Source organism: Dendroctonus ponderosae, unplaced genomic scaffold, assembly GCF_020466585.1.
Source record: "Dendroctonus ponderosae isolate FM_Combo_2020 unplaced genomic scaffold, Dpon_F_20191213v2 Dpon_F_20191213_8, whole genome shotgun sequence".
Classification (NCBI taxonomy): Eukaryota; Metazoa; Arthropoda; class Insecta; order Coleoptera; family Curculionidae; genus Dendroctonus; species Dendroctonus ponderosae.
In genome coordinates this window covers 4,873,827-4,893,465 of record NW_026019016.1, presented here as the reverse complement: position 1 = coordinate 4,893,465, position 19,639 = coordinate 4,873,827, and the positions used below count along the sequence as shown (strand labels likewise).

At 33.9% G+C, this 19,639-nt stretch overlaps 3 protein-coding genes across 8 annotated transcripts in view; all 3 read right to left on the bottom strand.

Annotated features, from left to right (window-relative positions):
- Positions 1-2,875: 2,875 nt before the first annotated feature.
- On the bottom strand, positions 2,876-5,862 carry LOC109533573 (HIG1 domain family member 1B). 3 transcript variants are annotated; one of them, XM_019898937.2, is made up of 3 exons: positions 5,702-5,862; positions 4,086-4,184; positions 2,876-3,524 (listed from the first exon to the last, which is right to left on the bottom strand). In XM_019898937.2, the coding sequence occupies exons 2-3, from the start codon at positions 4,171-4,173 to the stop codon at positions 3,331-3,333; spliced, it is 282 nt and encodes a 93-aa protein (XP_019754496.1). In that variant the 5' UTR covers positions 4,174-4,184; positions 5,702-5,862; the 3' UTR covers positions 2,876-3,330. The 3 variants fall into 3 exon arrangements, with proteins under 3 accessions (XP_019754496.1, XP_019754488.1, XP_019754480.1); XM_019898929.2 differs by lacking the exon at positions 5,702-5,862 and adding an exon at positions 4,982-5,115; XM_019898921.2 differs by lacking the exon at positions 5,702-5,862 and adding an exon at positions 4,933-5,114.
- A 402-nt stretch (positions 5,863-6,264) lies between these two features.
- Positions 6,265-14,209, bottom strand: LOC109538109 (catalase). Of its 2 annotated transcripts, XM_019905186.2 has the most exons (9): positions 14,175-14,197; positions 13,994-14,082; positions 9,382-9,570; positions 9,223-9,325; positions 8,797-9,045; positions 8,505-8,740; positions 8,237-8,447; positions 7,950-8,181; positions 6,265-7,860 (listed from the first exon to the last, which is right to left on the bottom strand). In XM_019905186.2, the coding sequence occupies exons 2-9, from the start codon at positions 14,063-14,065 to the stop codon at positions 7,626-7,628; spliced, it is 1,527 nt and encodes a 508-aa protein (XP_019760745.1). In that variant the 5' UTR covers positions 14,066-14,082; positions 14,175-14,197; the 3' UTR covers positions 6,265-7,625. The 2 variants fall into 2 exon arrangements, with proteins under 2 accessions (XP_019760745.1, XP_019760743.1); XM_019905184.2 differs by having other exon boundaries at positions 13,994-14,209.
- A 741-nt stretch (positions 14,210-14,950) lies between these two features.
- LOC109538104 (deformed epidermal autoregulatory factor 1) overlaps positions 14,951-19,639 on the bottom strand; it is a 7,425-nt gene continuing 2,736 nt past the window's right edge. For all 3 annotated transcript variants that reach the window (XM_019905174.2, XM_019905175.2, XM_019905176.2), the window contains exons 3-9: positions 17,136-17,197; positions 16,790-16,905; positions 16,641-16,715; positions 16,458-16,584; positions 16,152-16,355; positions 15,878-16,049; positions 14,951-15,644 (exon numbers count right to left, since the gene is read on the bottom strand). In XM_019905174.2, the coding sequence (XP_019760733.1) occupies positions 15,456-15,644; positions 15,878-16,049; positions 16,152-16,355; positions 16,458-16,584; positions 16,641-16,715; positions 16,790-16,905; positions 17,136-17,197 (945 nt within the window). In that variant the 3' untranslated portion in view covers positions 14,951-15,455. The remainder of the gene's footprint in view (positions 15,645-15,877; positions 16,050-16,151; positions 16,356-16,457; positions 16,585-16,640; positions 16,716-16,789; positions 16,906-17,135; positions 17,198-19,639) is intronic.

The following is a 19,639-nucleotide window of genomic DNA, read 5'->3' as shown; positions in this document are numbered from 1 at the left end:
AATATTAAAGTTGTATCTATAGCGAAATAGAATATTTTGTAAATCAAATAATGTAAAATTGTTTTTGTTTCTAATATTAAATTTGTAATGCGCAATGTTTTTTTTTCTAAATTCCTTCTAAAGGGCTACAGTTCAGTGTCAAATAAATTTAAATGTGTTTTTCGCCACTTATTTTCTTTTGCATTTCCACCTCTTATGCAACGCTCTAAAACATCCCAACATAACAACGCCAACTTAATCTCAGCTAAGAGCTATAATAAATGACAATAACATTTCTCCGATGAAAGTTAAGCGCCGAACCAGGTGGTTATATTTATTTTAGACTAAAATCGAACAGTTAAAGAAATATTATTCTTGGCATATCTAGTAGAGTCTGATATTTTAATGCGTTTCAGCCGGCCATTTCTGCTTAATTGTAAATAGATGTTTGCTTTAGAAAAACAACAAAAAGGCGTTAGTGGGAAAAAGTTTGATGTTTTTCTGGTTCCCGAGAACTCTGGATATTATGCGGATAATTTCCTCTTTGGGATTTTTTCAATTAAGATAAAAGTCTGCAGTTTTGCAAACGTTGCATTTTAAATCGGTACAAGTGCTTGAACATTAACCGTTGCACTTTTACGTATTCGAAATTATTTGCAGCGTTTAAAGCGACTTTTAAGTTAAATTAAAAAGAATCTTTCACTGAGTCTGAAAGTGAATTGGCGCAGTCGGCAGCACACTATTCTGCAATAAACTATTCTGTCTGGGAAGATTTGCGAGAAAATAAACCGCGCTTGACGAATAAGACGAAATCTTTATRAAATGTTCACTATTTTATTGAGATAAATATCGAATTAAAATATAAGTCAAACAGAGGTATGTTCGAAATTATATTWAATCATACACGTCATGGTATGAACATTTTAAATGTATTATAAAAATGCATAAGGGGGTCATGTCAAACGTCTTGAAAAGTTAAATTAATCCCAATTCCATCTTAAAAAAATATTTGAATTCACGCTTTCCTAGTTACTTAAATGCAGCTGCTGCTGAATGTGATCGAGTAAAATGTTTATAAAAATAAAAATCAGCGGCATGATCGTTTTTTTTTTGGTCATAATTCTGCAAAACCCCATAGATATTATTTTTGGGGGAAAAAACCAGCCATTCATTTTTCGCGTTCGCCTAGACCGACAAACTTTATAACCCCTACTAAAGGCCCCATAAAGTTCCACCCCAGACGGGAAAAAAACATTCCTCATCCGGTTATCGGTATAACGCCCTAAAAACCCACCCTGCCAAGATAAAGTGGTCCCTTCTCGCCATTCTCTGCGGTTTTCCCCCTTAACGATGATGTATGCAATTCGCCCTGTAAAACTGCAACTCATTAGCCCTGATGAAGTGATAAAGACCGGCCACTGTGTCAGACACTTGGGGGTTTTTACCCTGACCAACACGTAACCGGGGCAGAGTGCATATTCGCTTTGAAATTGATACCCAAAACACATTGTATTTGATGTGTGCGGCAAAATTGATTTTACAAATTTCCAAGTTCTTCAAACTCAATTGGGCTTGATTGGAAATATGCTTGCAGCGTAACTCGATTGAAATTTGCACGATATTTAAATTTAGGTCTATAGGCCACATCTGTAAGTTTTCTTCTTGTTTTAAGAATAATTAGCCAAATTTTCCAAAATTAAGTAGGGAAGGTGAATTTTCATTGGGAATGCCGAAGATTTGCGAAACAACTTGCCTAACGTAATGTTGGATGAAAATTTAAAATGTGAAAAAACAAAAAAGAAGTTTTTAAAAATTTGCAATATTGATGTTTATATCTACCTAAATAAATCAACAAAACTAAATTTTCCGTGATTAAATTAACAAAAAGAATTTTCGATAAAAAGCTAAATAATTTTGAAATTACACATTAACCATTATTACACTTAACTGTTCACAATGAATAGGTTAGTTCGCAATAATAAGCAACAAGGCATAAAAAAGGTGAAAATCTAAAAATGTGGTTCTTAAAGAACCGTCTAAAAATGTGGTTCTTAAAGAACCGTCGAGTTCTGAAAACATGTTTTTTCGTATGTATAAAATATATGTTTCTTATCGCTTTCAACAGTAGATTGTGAGAGGGTTAAAGAAATTGCTTTCTGCAGCAATATTATCAATTCAGAAAACCACGAGATTTCTAGCCATTCAATCACGTTTTTTTAATTTGTTAATATCTAAGAACGGCGCAGTGTATGACCCTGTATAATATACACAGTGGCTCACATTAATCGCGATAATTTCACGAGAAATCAATTGGAAAGTTCATACTTTACAACTTTTGGCTGTGCAGCTTCAAAAAGAAGACGTTTTTCCATTATTTTCAAATATATGTTCGTAATATTGCAAACAAAATATGTATTAAAATTCCTTTGTGATATACCTGCTATGAGACGCTTAATATCTATGTTTTTTTAAAGTTTTGAACACTTGATTACTCACGCAAAAAAATTTTAAAGTTCACGTTATTTTCGCCAATCGATAAACGTGGAAAATGGTGGCAGAAATTAGTCACTTAAACGTCCAAAAACTACAGATTTTGATATAGAATTTTGCGATAGAAAATACTCTCTCGGTTATAAAAATTGCCACAATAGCAAGATTACAAATTTACTTTCCCGAAAATGAGCACTTTACAACCCGAAGGCTAAATATTCCGGCGTTTCCAAGGGGTTTTGTTGCAAACTTTTTGCGTGACGACTTGCATCCAGCAATTTTCAAGAAAACTTACCATTAATTGAACAGCGACTGGGTAGTATGCGCATGAAATTTAATCGCACAAAATCCACGGATTTTTAAACCGACTTGCAAGCCATATTTATGAATAAATGAAAAAGCAGTCTAACAAAATATACTTTTAATGGTTTAAAGTAGCAAACAATGCAGACAGTTTTAATTCGCATTACATTGAAATCATTAAACATACTAAAAAAATTAAATAACTTATTACATAAATAATTTATCACATTTGAAACTATTATACATTTCTGTAATAAATTAGATACTTGAGTGCATTGGAACTATCGAAAATCAAAGTTTTTAGTGTCAGAATTACAAAACATATGGGAAATTGGTTTATAATTTAAAAAAATCGCCAGCTTTTTACTTTTCATTTCGGTTACAGAAATTCAACACTTCTGAAACTTGTGACTTTTGCACCGAAACCTCTTGTGTGAGTGCAAATTATATTTCCGATTAAAATCCTTACATAGAACTAGAAACAGCCTACATTTCCTTAAAATTTAGAAACACCAAATAAACTTTGTCTTCTTACATAATGTATTTGCTAAAATTTGTCTACTTTTTATTGGCTTGTTGCCGTTCTAAATGGTTCTTCCACATAGTATAGGCCAAACCTAATGTTAAAGCTCCAACTGCAGCCCCTTGTGCCCCAACACGAAGTTGCATTAGATATACACTAGTGCTCATTTTTCCTTTATTTTTATACATGTAGACTCCATAGCCTATTGCTCCAAGACATACACCAATGGCTGAAAAAAAATTCACACAATCAAGTTACAAATAATTGAACATAATAATAAGACAAAAAATGAAAATAATCCTGATGTTCATGTTCTCACCACGCATTTTGTTTGCAAGTGGTTGAAGTACTCGTTCAAAAAATCAATCGTAAAAACAAAATAATAATAGTTTTGATTCATTGGAGTGAAGCCAAAGTATTAATACGGCACCTACAATAAAAAACGAAGATGTTAACCAGCTTTGCCTTAGAAAATTTCTGTTGATAGCTATAGAATAAATGTGTTTCTACAGAGTGTCCCAACGATAGAGTCAAGTAATTTTACGTTTAACCGGAATTATTTGTCAAACTGTAATGGTTATAATAACTTTTGGAATGCTAAATATTTGTAGTCAATAATTAAACAATGGCGATGATAACAGACTCCTCTAAATCGAAACCATCAGTTCCAAATTAGAATTATGATTAAATAAATCAACATTTAAACAATATTTCCAATAATATAGTAATTTTAAGCATTCATTCACTAAATGGCGAATGATGAGTTGTACAGTTAACGTGGCATACATACCTATTGGGAACATAGGTGCTTCTTTGGTTTTTCTTGACAGTCTATCACTTTGAGATTCCTCCTGATACAGCACGTCTTCTCCACCCATTTTGCCGGTAGCTGAAAAAAAAATAATCTGAATTGGAGTTGAAAAAGAAAGTTATATTGCGTTTTAAATATGGAAACACTTTTTTACATAAATGTTTAAAAACGTGCAATTAAATACGAGTAAAATAGCTGACTAATCGTCTACTATATTTATTTGCACTCGAAACATGCTTAGGAACAAACAAAATTTTCATCCTTAAATTAGTTCAAGAGTGTGTTTGGTTATATTCGAACAAAGTACTAGAGAAGTGTGTTAAACTATATTAGAGCTTAATAAGAACCAAAAGAGTTGATATTGTTTCAAAGTCCTATTGCCTAGTTATTTCCTCCAGCGCTCTTATTTAGCTTTTTGTTGAATTATTTCTGCTGGGTTGACGAGGTTTAAAGCTTTAAAAACACGTTTGAAACTTTAATCAGACCAAAGGTATAGAAGCTATTTTAGAGCCCGAAACGTAAGTTTATTCTAGATGCCGTTTTCACTCTTTAATTTTAAAGCAAAAATATATTTACTCTCTAGTGACTACGTTTAACTGATAGGTTTTACAGCCATGTGCAAGACATATACCTACAAAATACAGTCTATTAGATGACCATAAGAAACATGCTAACAATAGTAGCAACTAATGAGCCTAAATACGCATAAAACTAATAAAATCATCTGCAAAAGATGTTCAAATGTAACGATTCGTTACACAACGATTACTCAAGGTCAATAGGGTTATGTTTAAACTACAAACTAAAAACCAAGCTAAAAACTCACTTAAGGCCATTCCGAACTAAAAACAAGTGAACCAAGGGGAGGGAATTACCAGATTTATGCACAATTTGCACTAAATTATCTTAGAAAACGGTACGGAAAAGCTAACAGGAGCCTCCTATTCACTTCATAACCACCGAACTTCACGTGAATGCCAAATTGCACAGTGACGAAATGAATGGCCGACTGACAGTGCTGGTAGCTTATGAAAATGCCATCCGTTATTAATATTTGTTTTTTCCATCCTATTTGTACGGGGACCAATCACTCAAATTGAACAAGAATGTTTGGGAGCACGTTGAAAAACCGTAAAAATGGCTAGAAAATCAAGTTTTGCAATCGAAAAACCGATATAAAATTTGTAAAATATGGGGTGGTATAATCAAGACTGGAAGATTATGAGCGTGTTATTGAGTGTGTTTGACATGATTTTGCATGGTATATCGGTATCGATAGTGGAAATCCCATTACAATTATTTTCGTTACACAGGGTGTCCCAAAAATCCGTGGCATACCAAATTCATGTTTGTTTAGTAGGACACCCTATATCAACATGTCGCAAAACCTGAAAAAAATTGAAAACGTCAATTCATAAGCAGGCCATAGTCTAAAATTATCAACAAAATGTTAAAAGCCCTTGTGCATACTAAGTATTCAAAAATATTTTGCTTAGACCTGGTAGCATGACTGAGTAACGTTGACGGTTTTCCGGGTGCTCTGATTACGTTCACTAAAGTCTGAACACATTCTTGGAAATTTTCGCAGACTTTACCTTGTGACGTCAGGCGGGGGTCACCCAAATGCGAAATTCGCGATTACGTCACTCGGTGCGTAGAGAATCACGGGTAAGTTGGCTCAAACTTACGGATATACGAATATATCTACGAAAAATTACCACATTTGAGAAAATCACGTACGCCGTTGTTGTAGCAGCTAAAGCGTTTAATAGAATTTTATCTGAGTTTATCAGTGAATTGGATGAGTAATCTTGGATTTTTCCAACTGTTCATTACCACCGCTAAACATTTTTTTGTTTGAGAAACGTTTCAGAAACGTATATGTAATTCCCAAAACGTTTCAGATTATCTGCACTATTTGTTTCATAAATGTAACTTTTCATAAATGTAACTGAAAATGTCCGACCTCAGAAACGTTTAGCTGAATAAATGTTACTGAAACGTCGGGATAAACGTTATTCAAACGCTGACAATAAACATTTTGTAACATTATACATGGTGTCTCAGAAACGTGCAAATATTTTAATCATTGTTAATTTTAATGCATGAAAACACACTGGAAACTTTTGGTTAAACTTAAAAAAAAAACCAATTTTGATAACATAATAAAATATAATTACTAATAGATCACCCTCACCACACAGTTCGAGTAAATACCAATTAAAATTACTATAAATGTAAAAACCCACACGTACCTATACATATATCCTATACACTGCCCAATAATATAAAACGACTATAAAAATATAACAATTGTTATCCGAGAAAATGCGGGGAAAACAAACAGGATTTCCTGGATATTCTTGAAAATATCTAATAAAATACATAGAATCAATATAAAATGGAATAATCTGCACATACAAATTGAGGAAAACAAAATGTAAGAAATTGAGGCATTCTTAAAAAACCCCAAGAGTGTCCCTAGTTCATATAACGGGTTTTCAATAGTAAAACGTAATTGATTTTATTTGCGTTTTTATTAACTTACACTTTAAAACTGCTTAAAACGAAAGAATATTCAACAACAGTAAAAACGGCAATTGCCCCATTTCTCCAAACTGGAATATTTTCCAGAAACAAGCATTTGAAAATCATCTGGCAGCAAAAATAACTGATAGTTTTCTAAAAGAACGCCTTCAAATCAATTATTGTTTCTCGGAAAATGCACATTTAAATAACAAGTATTTTTATATTTACAAATGTAACTAATAAGAAAAGAAGAAAAGCACAGTTTTTATTGCAATCTACAACAGTTGTAACATTCCCTAGTTTCCTTCACTAGAAAAAATTTACATTTGCATTCAAGGCGAATTTTGTGAAAATATGGTACGAACCTGAAAATCAACCGTTATTTAAAGTCTGCAAGATATGTTTCAAATACGGGTTTCTGGAAAATAGGTCATTTCATAAAAGTGAAACCAATACATCACTTTGGTGTTTCTGACTGACTTCTTTTCATCAACTCTTAGTTATTTTTAAATGTCTGTTTCTTAAGAACGCGCTTCTTAGTACCTTTAACTGAAAAACATTGTTAATTTTATAATAAAACCTCCTGCATACTGCAAACATATTAACACGCGTTAATCCAGCATTTTTTAAATCCGTTTGAGCCAATTTTCAGTGTAATAGATCAAAAATCATCGAATTTTACAACAATATCACAGTAAATCAGTCAATCAATCAGACTCTAATAACTGTCCGCATTCTATCCATAATTCGTTTTTATTTATTTGGTTATTAACGCTTGTAGTGCTTGTAAAATGTGCGTTCAAAAAAAGTATCAGGTTTCAAAAAACCTTAAGTGCACTTAGGATGCAACGGCATTTAAAAAGTGTTTGTTTTCCTGCTTTGCATTCGCTTTGTCAGCAATTGAGTCACTTTGTGATAATATTATGCATGAAAATCGGATAAAGACTGCTGTGAAAAATTACATAAGAACTATTTTTCCCAAATATCAAGTTACAAGTTCGCTTTAGCACGAGCTGCAAGATTCAGCGCCTTTTCCAGCCTACTGCCCAACGTCGGATGAACTCTGGAGTACAGTTTGACCGCTCTTTCTTGAATGAAATCTGCAGTCGACTTAAGGCTACCAGCCAAGTTATTCACTAGACGAGTTTTTGCGTCTTCGTCCAAAACCCGAAGCCATAAAGCGGCCGGTTGTTCAAAGTCCTCGTCTTTCATAGGTTCGTCATATCTAAATAAAATAGCTTAATAAATAACGATCTAAAGCTCTCCATGCTTAGATGAACTACATGAAATAGAGACATAAAAAATCGAAATTACCTGTTAACGTCTCCCGTTATTGTATAGGGTGGATATAATACTTTCACATTTGGATCAACTTTCGGTCCCGAAAAGCTGTTTGGATGGTAGTTGGGCGCATTTCCTTGATTCGAAATAGCCATATTTCCGTCTCTTTGGTAATTCTTCACCTTGTAGGGACAATTAACTGGTAGTTGCAAGTAATTAGGGCCCAGACGGTATCTGTGAGTGTCTCCGTAGGTGAAAAGTCGACCTAAGTAAGCGCGAAAGATCACAATTCACTCTCAACCGGGGCAAGCCATTGTTACCTTGCAACATTCTATCTGGAGATGGCAGAATTCCCGGTACCATGTGGGCGGGGTTAAAAGCGATTTGCTCCACTTCGGCAAAATAGTTTTCTGGGTTCCTATCCAGCACCAATTTGCCAACTGGGATCAATGGGTAGTCGCTGTGAGGCCAGATTTTCGTCAAATCAAACGGATTGAATTTTGAGGTTTGTGCTTGCTCAGGAGTCATAATCTGAAATGCGACTCACATAGTGAGAAACTAGCTGACTGGCATACAAGTAAATGCTACCTGAATGTACATGCTGTAGCTGGGATAATTCTTATTGGCAATGGCGTTGTACAAGTCGCGAATGGCGTAGTCCGGATCGCTTCCAGCTAATTCATCAGCTTTTTCCACCGGCAGGTTCTTAACCCCTTGATCGGTTTTGTAATGGAATTTGCAATAATGATACTTTCCGTCCCTGTTCACTAATTTGAACGTGTGCGATCCATAGCCGTTCATATGTCGATATCCATCAGGAGTTCCTGATTTTGTGATACTTATGTAAGATTATAATCAATTTAGGCCCCATAAAACGTACCTCTATCTCCAAATAGGAACATCCACTGATGTATAGACTCGGGTCGTAAGGTGTGGAAATCCCACATCATATTTGGATCTTTCAGGTGAGTCTGAGGATTTCGTTTCTGAGTGTGAATAAAACTGGAGAAGAGAATGGGGTCTTTAATGAAGAAAACCGGCGTGTTGTTTCCCACCAGATCCCAATTGCCATCCTCAGTATAGAATTTCACTGCAAATCCACGCGGGTCGCGAGCAGTATCAGCTGAGCCTAAAAATGTTTAAACTTTCAATTTCCAAATCTTTTCTGGGAGTAAATTTAAAGTATTTGGAAAGACCGACAATCTCATATAGGAATTCACATATCTTATATAAGAACAGTGCTCATAATCGACGGGTAATAAAACATGTGTAAATTCGGTATTTCCAGAACTTAAGTGATTCCTACCAGCTTCGCCTCCTACGGTAGAAAACCGTACTGCAATTGGAGTCGTTTTCCCAATGCCCTCAAATACTTTGGCCGCACAGTATTCCGTAATATCATGAGTTACCTAAATTTTGAAAATTATTCTATAAGTAATCAAACCAAGTCCCTTCCAAGATATACCTTAAAGTAGCCAAACGCTCCTGCTCCCTTAGCATGGACCACCCGTTCCGGAATGCGCTCCCGATTGAAATGGGCCATATCTTCGATGAAATGGGCATCTTGAAGTAGAATTGGTCCTTTTGGCCCAACTGTTTCACTAGCATCTTTTACAACAATGGGCGCTCCAAAGGCGGTTCTAGCGTAAATACTCTGAAAATGGCAAACATTTGTTGGATGTTTAATTCGTTGTACTGGTTTGTCATGGGGCTACAGATCGCAATTTTCGAGATATCAATATGAAAACTATCTAGGACTAAGAATCTTCTCTAAGTCCATTGAAGAGGCCTGACATCGAACATGACTTCGAAAAAAACAAACATGGGTTCGGTCGCAACAAGATCGTGCTGAAGATACCTGGAAACCCATTGCTTGGATCGGAGACAATTGTCCTATAAGCTGGCCACCTCGACCGCCAGATATCACCCTCATGGATTTTTTGGTGTAGGGTTTTATACGCACCGAATGACAATGTTTTTTTTTTGTTGGTTTTTGCACAGGCAACACGAACCAATTGTACGGTCGACAATTGGTTCGTGGGTGGAGAAGAATCCCTTTGAATTTCACCCGTTAATTTAATCGCCTTTTCTTTATTTCACTAAACTTTGTCGAATGATAATCGCCGTGTTTGGTTTTCTGGGTTTTTTTCGAACGGTTAATCAGGCTGGACGCTTTCAGTCAGAAACCCCATGAGTGGCCTTATGTTTGTAGCCTCAGAACTCGCAATTTCCTTTTGGATTGTTTTAAACGAAGCGCGCTAGAAAGTAGAGGTAGGCAATTGAGAACGTTTTTTGCTTTTAGCATATTAAAAAGTACATGTAATTGAGAACACTTTTTGTCCCGTGACTTTTTGTGTTAAACTAAGGGATTTGAAGAAAAATTACAAAATGCTATCGATTTTTTAACAATCGCTTGAAGCCTCCAAACTTTTAATTGGTTTTCGAGCTTTTTTATCTGTTATCCTATTAGCAAGTACCTACACGCAATTGAAAACATTCTCTCCTGCCTTTTCTTAAGAAACTCGACGATTTAGAGTAAAATGGCAAAATGTGATCGAATGCGTATCGGAGAAAATAAGACTCACACTTTTACTATTGATTCGGAGCCTCAAAACTTGCAATTGGTTCCGAGTTTTGTTTAATCTATTAGCCTTTTTGAAAGTACATGCAAAGATAACCGTATTTTTTTTTGTTAAACTCGGTGTTTTATAGGAAAATGACAAAATGCGATCGAATGCACATTTTACATGATCGTTTTTTGTCGAAGCGTGTTAGAAAGTGGAACGCGCAATTGTGAGTATTTTTTGCCTCTTGACTTCAATGTATATCAAGAAAAAAAATGTGCTCAGAGGTTTTTATTTTTTAAATATAAAATTGTGCATATTGGCAGAAATCTTGAAACTGACTTTTTCCTTCCAAACTGAATGTAGAATTGGAAAACAATTTTTATTTGCAAGAAAACCTTGCTGTGCACTGTTTTTTTTTCTGGAAATTGTGAAATGTTAAATATTGCGGTATTTTTTGGAGAATACAACAATTTACATTTTTAAAAACAAAAACCACATTTTAACACAAAATCTTGAATCTGGAATTGAAAAATAATTTTTATTTGCAAGAAAACCATTTGCACTGTTTTTCCCTAGAAAGTATCAAATATCAAATAGTGCGCTAATTTTATCGGGCATTGCAAAAGTTTTTATTTTTTTATTCAAAAACTGTGCGTTTTAGCAAAAAACACGCAAATTTGCTTTTTTGCTTCCAACTGAATGTAAAAGTGAGCAATAATTTTTATTGGCCGAAAAGATCCTGGCGCGCTCTGGTTTTTTCCTGAAAAATATCAAACGATGAATATTGGAATTTTCTTTATAATGATTAGGCAATATTACAAAAATTCAGGAAAAGATGATAATGACTCAAATTTCCCAGGTCTCGTATTTTAAAGGCTTGAAAAACAAATAGTACCAACGAATTAGGGCAAAACTAGTAATTTCTAGTCTCAATAATCGACTTCCTAATACAAGGTTTCCTTCATACACCACTAATCTCGCCTGATAGCACAATCTATCTAAGGTGCCCATACTTTTTTAATTTGAGCAATAAACATATTATTTGTTATTTATGGCTTGGTTGACAATATTTATAGTATTGTCACAAGTACAGGCAGTTTACGTTCCTTCGCTAAGTGTGTAAATAAAAACGATTGCAATATCTTCTGAACGATCGTAACCCTTCACTAATCAACCGTTTGTTCTACTGCACTAGAAACTAGTACTTAGATAAATATGTTAAATCTGGTAAAAGTCGAACAAGGCCAACTACCAAAGTTTGCAAGCATGCTAAGGAACCAAACGTGCTAAAATTGTTTAAAAAAAATCAATATAAAATAAAACCAATATTTTGAAGCAAATTTACTCTTGCAATAAACTAATTTACTGCAAATTATCAATTTGTTTAGATCATAACACGCTTTTAAGCAGCGGCTTTTTACGATATAATTTATCTATTGCGTTAAAAATAAACCGATATCCGTAAAGTGCAATTGACTGTAGATAGGCTTCGAGCTTTGGAAAGAGCAAAATAAAATTAAGCAATTAGCAGGAAAAATATGTACATATTTACTTGCTAAAAAAATTAATTTATCAACTACAGAATGCATTTGTATTTATTGCATTTATAAGTTTAAAGTATTTTGCACGCCCTTACATTGAATTAAGCGCTGTGTCGTGACTGTTGCTTAATAATTTACTCACCACCTGAAATATTAAATAAAGGAAAAACTATTGAATCCGCAAATTGTTAAAATGAAAAATTAGCTACTTTAGTAGGAACCCAGTTCAGGTTGAGTTAAACATAATAATGAAAAAAACAACCCAACTGAGCTGTGTATTTGCTCGCTTAATAAACAATAAGCCTGTTCTTGAAACATACGAGATTACGATGATGTATGTTTTTGTAATATTGCAAAACATTATGTACTATTATTAGAAAATATTTATCAATTATTATTTTCCTGCGATATTCGATAGGTATACTGTACTCGCTAAACTGCTACTGGAAATATGTTAAAATGAAAAACATCGTTACCAAACAAAGAGCCACAATTGATTTAAATGCGCATTTTAATTGATTCATAATTGCAATAAAACGTGAATTCCAAGGAAAAATACACTTAAAGGCTGCCAAATAATGCTTCAACAATGCGAAAATACAGCTTGTTAATTCTCATACCACAAAATTGTGTTCATTAAATTCTGATTCAGCAGATTTTAATTATTCGGTAATTAGAGTTGTTTTATTGGAAACACCGGAATAAAGCCTTATGGGATGGTTTACAATGAAAGCAAGCTTTGTTCGTTTAATATGGAAATTCTAATTAAGTGCTAGTTAATTTCATAGAAGATGACTCAAAAGGCCTGTGTTTCTATATTTTTACTCAAAAATAAGTACACTAATTATGCAATGTTTTGAATGAATTGCTGAGGTGATAAATCCGAAAAAAATCAGTATCATGAAAATGGCAAATATGTAATTGTGTTGTGCATGTGCAGAATGACTATTTCTGACATGGAAATTCTCATATTAAAATTCAATAATTATTGAACGACTATAAAATCGTAGAACCCAATTGTAAAACTTTAAATAAAAAAAAAACCACTTCTGACAAATTGCTCAAAAAAATAAGTTTGCAAAAGACAATTAAAAATGGCTCATTTGGTGAACAAAAGTTTATAACATTTTCTCGGCTAGTAAATTGAAGCGAGTTGAAGAAAAACAAAAAAGTTTGCTAGATACTTGCAGTATTCCATTAATGTGATTTTTTCATATCTGGGTAAATTAAATTTCAATTTTTATTGCAATTCTTCCTTCCAGTTTAAATACTGGTAAACACCCAGAGTATAAACTAGATTTAAATAAAGGAATCCTCGTAACACGACAAACTAATGAACAATCAAAAGAGATGGACTTTCGAGGCTATTCCTTGAAACTAATGGGTTTTTCGGGTTTTTAGGCCGTCGTTTGGTAGGATTTCTTTCGAAAAACCCATTAGTAATGAACACTCATTAGCTCAATAATTTGCTGCTCCTAATCATCAAAATAAACAAAAAAATTTTAGAAGAGTGAATATTTAAACGATTTAAAAAACGTTTTATTTATCGGTCTGCGTTCTAATATTTTTAAAGTTTTCTGACAAAACTTGCATGCATAAAGTAGGTATAGCAAAAATAGAAAATAAATAATCAAGATAAAACAAGATTTTTTTAAATTTAATGAGTTACAAAATTTAAAATTAGAGGGCTTTTTATTTCACATTCCAAAGTCAATTTGAAGCACAAACACGAACTTGCATGCATAAAGTAGGTATCACAAAAATAGAAAATAAATAATCAAGAAAAAAACATTTTTTTAAATTTAATGAGTTACAAAATTTAAAATGAGAGGGCTTTCTATTTCACATTTTAAAAGTAATTTGAAGCACAAATAAGTGCACTAAAAAGTTCACGCGCACACAAATAACGTAGTTAATAAAGCTGAATTGCATTGGTAAATAGTGATCTATAAAAAGAAGGCATTTTTACCTCGGCACAAGAGGCTCGTTCCTTCGGCTTCCAGTCCAAAATCTGCCTGGATGCCTTATCTTCTGAAGCCATTCTTCGCTAAGTTTTTCCTTTAAAACCGAAGAAAAAACACTCAAAACAATCCAAATCCAATGTCAGAAGCACCGAACGATTGTCAGAAGCTTCAAGCTTTCAAGCTTACCAAACAGTGCGGTGCACTTTAGATCTTTAATTTCCATGGAGTATTTGTCCTTGTCCTCTCTTATCTATGGATTCTTGTTTGCTGGCGAGATTGCCACGTTTAGAATGAAAAAATCCTTTTTTTTTTAAATTTTTTTTCCTGTATACAGGGTGTTTGTTTTGTCGATGCCATCCGCTGCAGGAGAATTTTGAGGTGGTCGTGTCTTTTGAGTCCCAGCAAATTTTTCTTGTTTTACCTTAAACAAAAATTCCTGGATGGTCCATAAATTAAGCCAAAAAACACTTACAAACTTGAAATTCGCTTTTCCAAAACCACTTATGTATGCACGAAAATGAGATTGTCCGGTGCTATTTGCTGCTAAATCGTGTTTTAGGTATCAACAATTCATAACTCCTCATGCAAAATAGGCGCTAAGATGCAACATAATTGTGTTTTTCGCAAAAGTTTGAGCATCTTTTCTAACGTCGCCAATGTTTGCGTTTGCATGGTTGAAGTGATTTTTTAAATTCAACTCAATAAATATACAGAACGTGACTAACCCAAACTGTCCACCAATTGGTTCCGGAACATTTTGTGTTCTCTTGATTTTATTATTCTTCTTTTGCATTCGTTTTACGAAATTGTTTTTCGTTTACGTTTGCGAAGGCGCTATAAGTGAAGTACAAATGGCACTTTGTTTCTCATCATTTAATATACTTAATTTCGTCTAAGTCCGTTACCAGGATTAAATCAGCAAGTTAAATTAATTCAACATTCAAGAAAGTGAAAACACTGTATCAGATCTACAAACGATATTTATTTGGCATATTACAGGTTTTCATTAATTGAACATAAGAATTGTAAAAGCAGCCTATTTACAAAACTATTCAGTGTGTCGATTTACATTTTTACATTTTATGGAATTACAGAATATGAATAGACAATAATTCGATTTATCACAGCGCCAATCAGCTACTGAAATAAGTATGTACTTGTATAAAAAAACGGAGATGTGAATTCCATAACTGCAGTGGCAAAAAATTACTTGCATGTTTTCGGAATCATATTTTATCAAACTTCTGTAAAAAATAGAAATAGTTGGGTTTCACAACTGCAGTGGCAAACGAATTATTTACTTCTCTGGAATACATTCCGATAAACGAATTTCCAACTAACTCCTAGACGTAAAATTAGATGCGTATTAATCAAATTTATTGCTTCAGTGTGAGAAAATAAAAATAAATCACACTTAAATAAAATGTATAATATACAATGGAAGATTGAAAAGTAGCTGCGAGTGGTCTATTGTTGTTCAGTGCTCTCAGCTATTAACATGATAATCTGCTGTTGGCCTCCCCCATCACCCGACACTGCCCTTACGCATTCCACCTGGTGCGAAGCCCAATCCTTTCTTTGGCAAAACGTTGAACAATATGGAGTACGTCTGCAGAGCGAACATTCGGCTAGAGCTTCTCTGTTACAGTTGGCACACTAAAAATACAACACAAAAAAGCTCACTAAATGTATTTAAATTATATTTAAATAATATAAGCACAAAAAACGTATATAGAATAATGGAAATGAAAATAAAAATGCAATTGAAGGCAAAACATAAAATCTTGAGGATTTCAAGTTTCATTTGAAATTGAAGAAATGGGAAAGACAAATTCAAAATTTTCCGAGTCAGTTAAGATATTTTCTTGAAAATAGTATCCAAATATTACCTTTTTTTGATTGTCAGTATCAATTTGCTGCAATGTGGAATCTGTATTATTTCCATCTGTTCCCAAGGCAGCAACCTGGGCTTCGACCCGCGCTGCCAAAACGGCGGAATCTTTCTCCTTTTGGAATTTTTCTTGCTGTCTGGTTACGCTTTCCCTCAAATCATCCAACACCCTACAGAACAATACAAAACCCGATTATATTTGCCCTCGAATTCCGGAATAATGTCGACAGTTTTTTTTTTCAAAATATAAATCTGGAAAAACACCCACTTACCTTCGATATTCACCCGAAAGCCGCGTGATTTGATGAGAGATTTCTTCCAACTTTTTCACATACACGGTAGGATCCGTAGTTACGGCTGGTTCCATTAACTGATAGTCATTCGAATCCAGTCCTTCCGCAAGATTTTGCCAGGCATCCTCTTTGCTCTGTTGGTCGCTGTCTTCTTCGTTGGAGTTATTTGCGGTCCTTTTATTGCTGAAACAAAACCTGTGATCAAATACCTGATGAATTCAATTTACGTCGAGCATCAGCACTGTTTTTGTTAAACTTTTTGAATAATAAGAAAGAAAGCAGTACCTGCCTCCATCGCTTTCTTTCCGCCTTTTCCTTTTGTAGGGTGTGAACAGTCTCACTGGGCCAGTGGCAGTTTCATCGTCACAACATGCTGAACAGGTGCAACTTGTAGCATGCGGCAAAATAATACCTGGGCATTAAGAAATATGTTTATGTTATATCGATATATTTTTGTATATAGCACACCTTCATCAATAAGGGTCTGCAAACTTCTTCCTCCAAACCGTATGCTTCTCTTCCAGTCTTTGCTTGAAGCTCTTCCTGAAAGCCAATTCGCAATAAAACATTATGTGCTATTAGGCTTCAGAAGGATATTTTGTTAAAGAAAAACGTACCGCATAAAGCTTCAAATTCACTGGGTGTATACCAAGAGCTTCCCAACTTTATGCATCGGCCTCGGCCTCCAGAACCAAAACGAGCTTTGTGAAGTTCAGCCGATGTGTTTTTACATCTTAAAAAAATATTAAAATATATTACGATTGCCGATACGAAAGATTGCCTGGCTCGTTGCTGTTGATGGCCAAGATTCTTAAAAAAAAACAGTTCAGGATGTGCTTACGGAACAGCATTTATACAATTTTTTACAAATAAACATTTTTTTTAAACTGGAAAGTATAGGTACCAGTTTTTAAGTAGTTTTAAGAGTTATATTAATCCAAAAGTTTAAAACAATTAACTTACCTAACAGGTAAAATTGGTAAATTTGCAGCTTCACTCCATGAACCAACCACCGTCGGGGTTACCTAAATAATCATTAAAAACTTAAGCGGTAAATTATGTTTATCAAAATTAGTTATATCAATATGATATGGACTAGGCAAAAAAATGCGAAGGAAATCAGCATGCATTTCAAATCAGGACAAAGCACGATTATAGCGAATCTGAAGCGCTACAATGGATAAAGCTACAAAAATTATATCAAAGTAATACATTTTTGGATTCAAATGTTTATAGCTCAAACTAGGAACGATTATTGGATTTTTATTATAATTTCATGTTAAATATAATTGAGTTTTGTTACTTATTGGCACTTTATTCTGTAATTTACCTTCCTTTAGCAGTGTTAAATTTTTATTCATCTGGAACTATGGTAATCTTCTAAAAGTAACACCAAGGATTACTACAACAAGAGATGCGAAATAGAAGCAATTTTTCATCAAGCATTCCTCCAATTTGGCTCATTCTCGAAAGAGAAAGCCGCAATAATCTCCTAAATAAAAAGTTGTAAAAGACATTTGATTAGTTTACGATAGATTCAGACGGTGAACCTTTAACACTGTTTTATCGGCTTCATACAAATTAGTTATATTTGATTCATATACAGTGTGTTTCCAAATATCATGTACACACCAGTGGCGGCGCCAGCTTCATTTTGCGCTTGGGAGAAATCCGGCGAAAAATTTTTCTAGATGGGCACGAGATACTTATACTTTTAATTGTAAGAGTTGGATATAAAATATCTGTTTTACACAATATTTTCTTTGCTTCTTTGGACGAATATAATGTAAAATATTATTTAGTTATTTTTATTTAACGTTGTAAAGATTCATTTTTAGTAGGCACTTATAACCACATGTTTTTGTCAAACAAGGAGCTAACGGAGTTTGACAATATTTTGAGTGTCCCAACATGAATTTACAATACAAATATCATACGAGATTTTATCTACTTTTGTAGAATAACGAAATAAATGTTACAAAAATATAGTTCACAACTGTGAATTATTATGTTGGAAACAAATGCTGAATGAAATTCGCTACAACACTAGTACTGTAATAAAAACTATTATAAACGAATCTATTTTTTGAATTGAATAATTTCTTTTACTAAACGAAAGTAAATTTAAAATATTTAAATTAACGAATAACATTATAAACATGGAATAAAACTTTAATAAGGTAGTGAAATAACTCAATAATGAAATAGTTATTCGGGCAGAACATTAGAAAAGGCATTCTTCTATTATTATGGATAGCCGCAAACGAATCTATAATTAACCCTGAATCTATTTTTTTGCAATATTTTTTTCAACAAACAAAATGCCCCAGTCTTCTTAAATAATTTGTCAATCTCTTTAAAGTGCTGAAAGATCTTTCACAACTTGCACTAGAAGATGGTACTAACATTGCAATATTAAATAGTTTATCCATTTCATGGAAGTCTAGACTAAAACCCTGCAAAAGAAGTGTGAGATCTGTTAAAGTGTTTATTTTTAGATTATTTGTGACTTCATACCTCTTACTGGTATCTGGCAATGACTTTGCCTCGTTTTCAAGTAAAACTGTATCACATTGGTAACGGTTAGCTAAAGAAATAAACGTTCTAAGTTTAAAAAAATAGTGGAAGATGGATTAAATCTACTAAATCATGTTTTTCAACCCAGCTTTTGTTGCTGCAGCCCTTTTCCAGTTCTTGTAGGCTTCGGAAACAGAACTTAAACTGCTGGTTCCACCTTGTTTAAGGAAAAATCTACAAGCAAAAACAGCATCTTTGAGAAAGCTGTACTTAATCCAAGGATATATATATAATAACTGGACTTAAAACTACGAAGATCACAACCATATTGTTTTTAGGAAAACTTGCTAAGACCGGCTGTCTTGAAAGTTGATGTAGCAATGGAGCCAAATCAATGACTTCTTTTTCCTCTACATGAAAATATTTGGCTTTTGTCCTAGCAGAAAACAAGAACTCATATTTAGATTAGAAAATAATTTATTAATGTGAAGTACTTAAAAGCTTACTTTTCAATTCCCGAAGAACTCAGAATGTTTTCACGTTCACTATCATTATCGCTATTAAAAGTGGTTGGGCGAGACAAATTTTGGTTGGGGCTCGCCCAACCTAGCCCACCCCTAACGCCGCCACTGGTACACACGAAAAAGGGATTGAACGCTTTGCTTGAAATTGAACTTTTCTTTTGGTCTATAAAGCTTCAGGTATTTTTGAGATATTAAGCTCTAAAAGAGAATAGATACCTACGCTCTGAGATTTAGATCATTTCAATTGCGTTCAGAATCTCCAAAGCGATTTATTTTTTAGGTCTTTTTTCTCTTTGCTTCGAACTCTTTCAGCCAAGGGCGGATCCAGGGGGGGGAGGTCGTGGGGGTCATGACCGCCCCCATTCAATTCTCTATCCAACGATGCCAAAACGAATTCTGTGGCTCGAATGGTTCTTGAGAAACTTC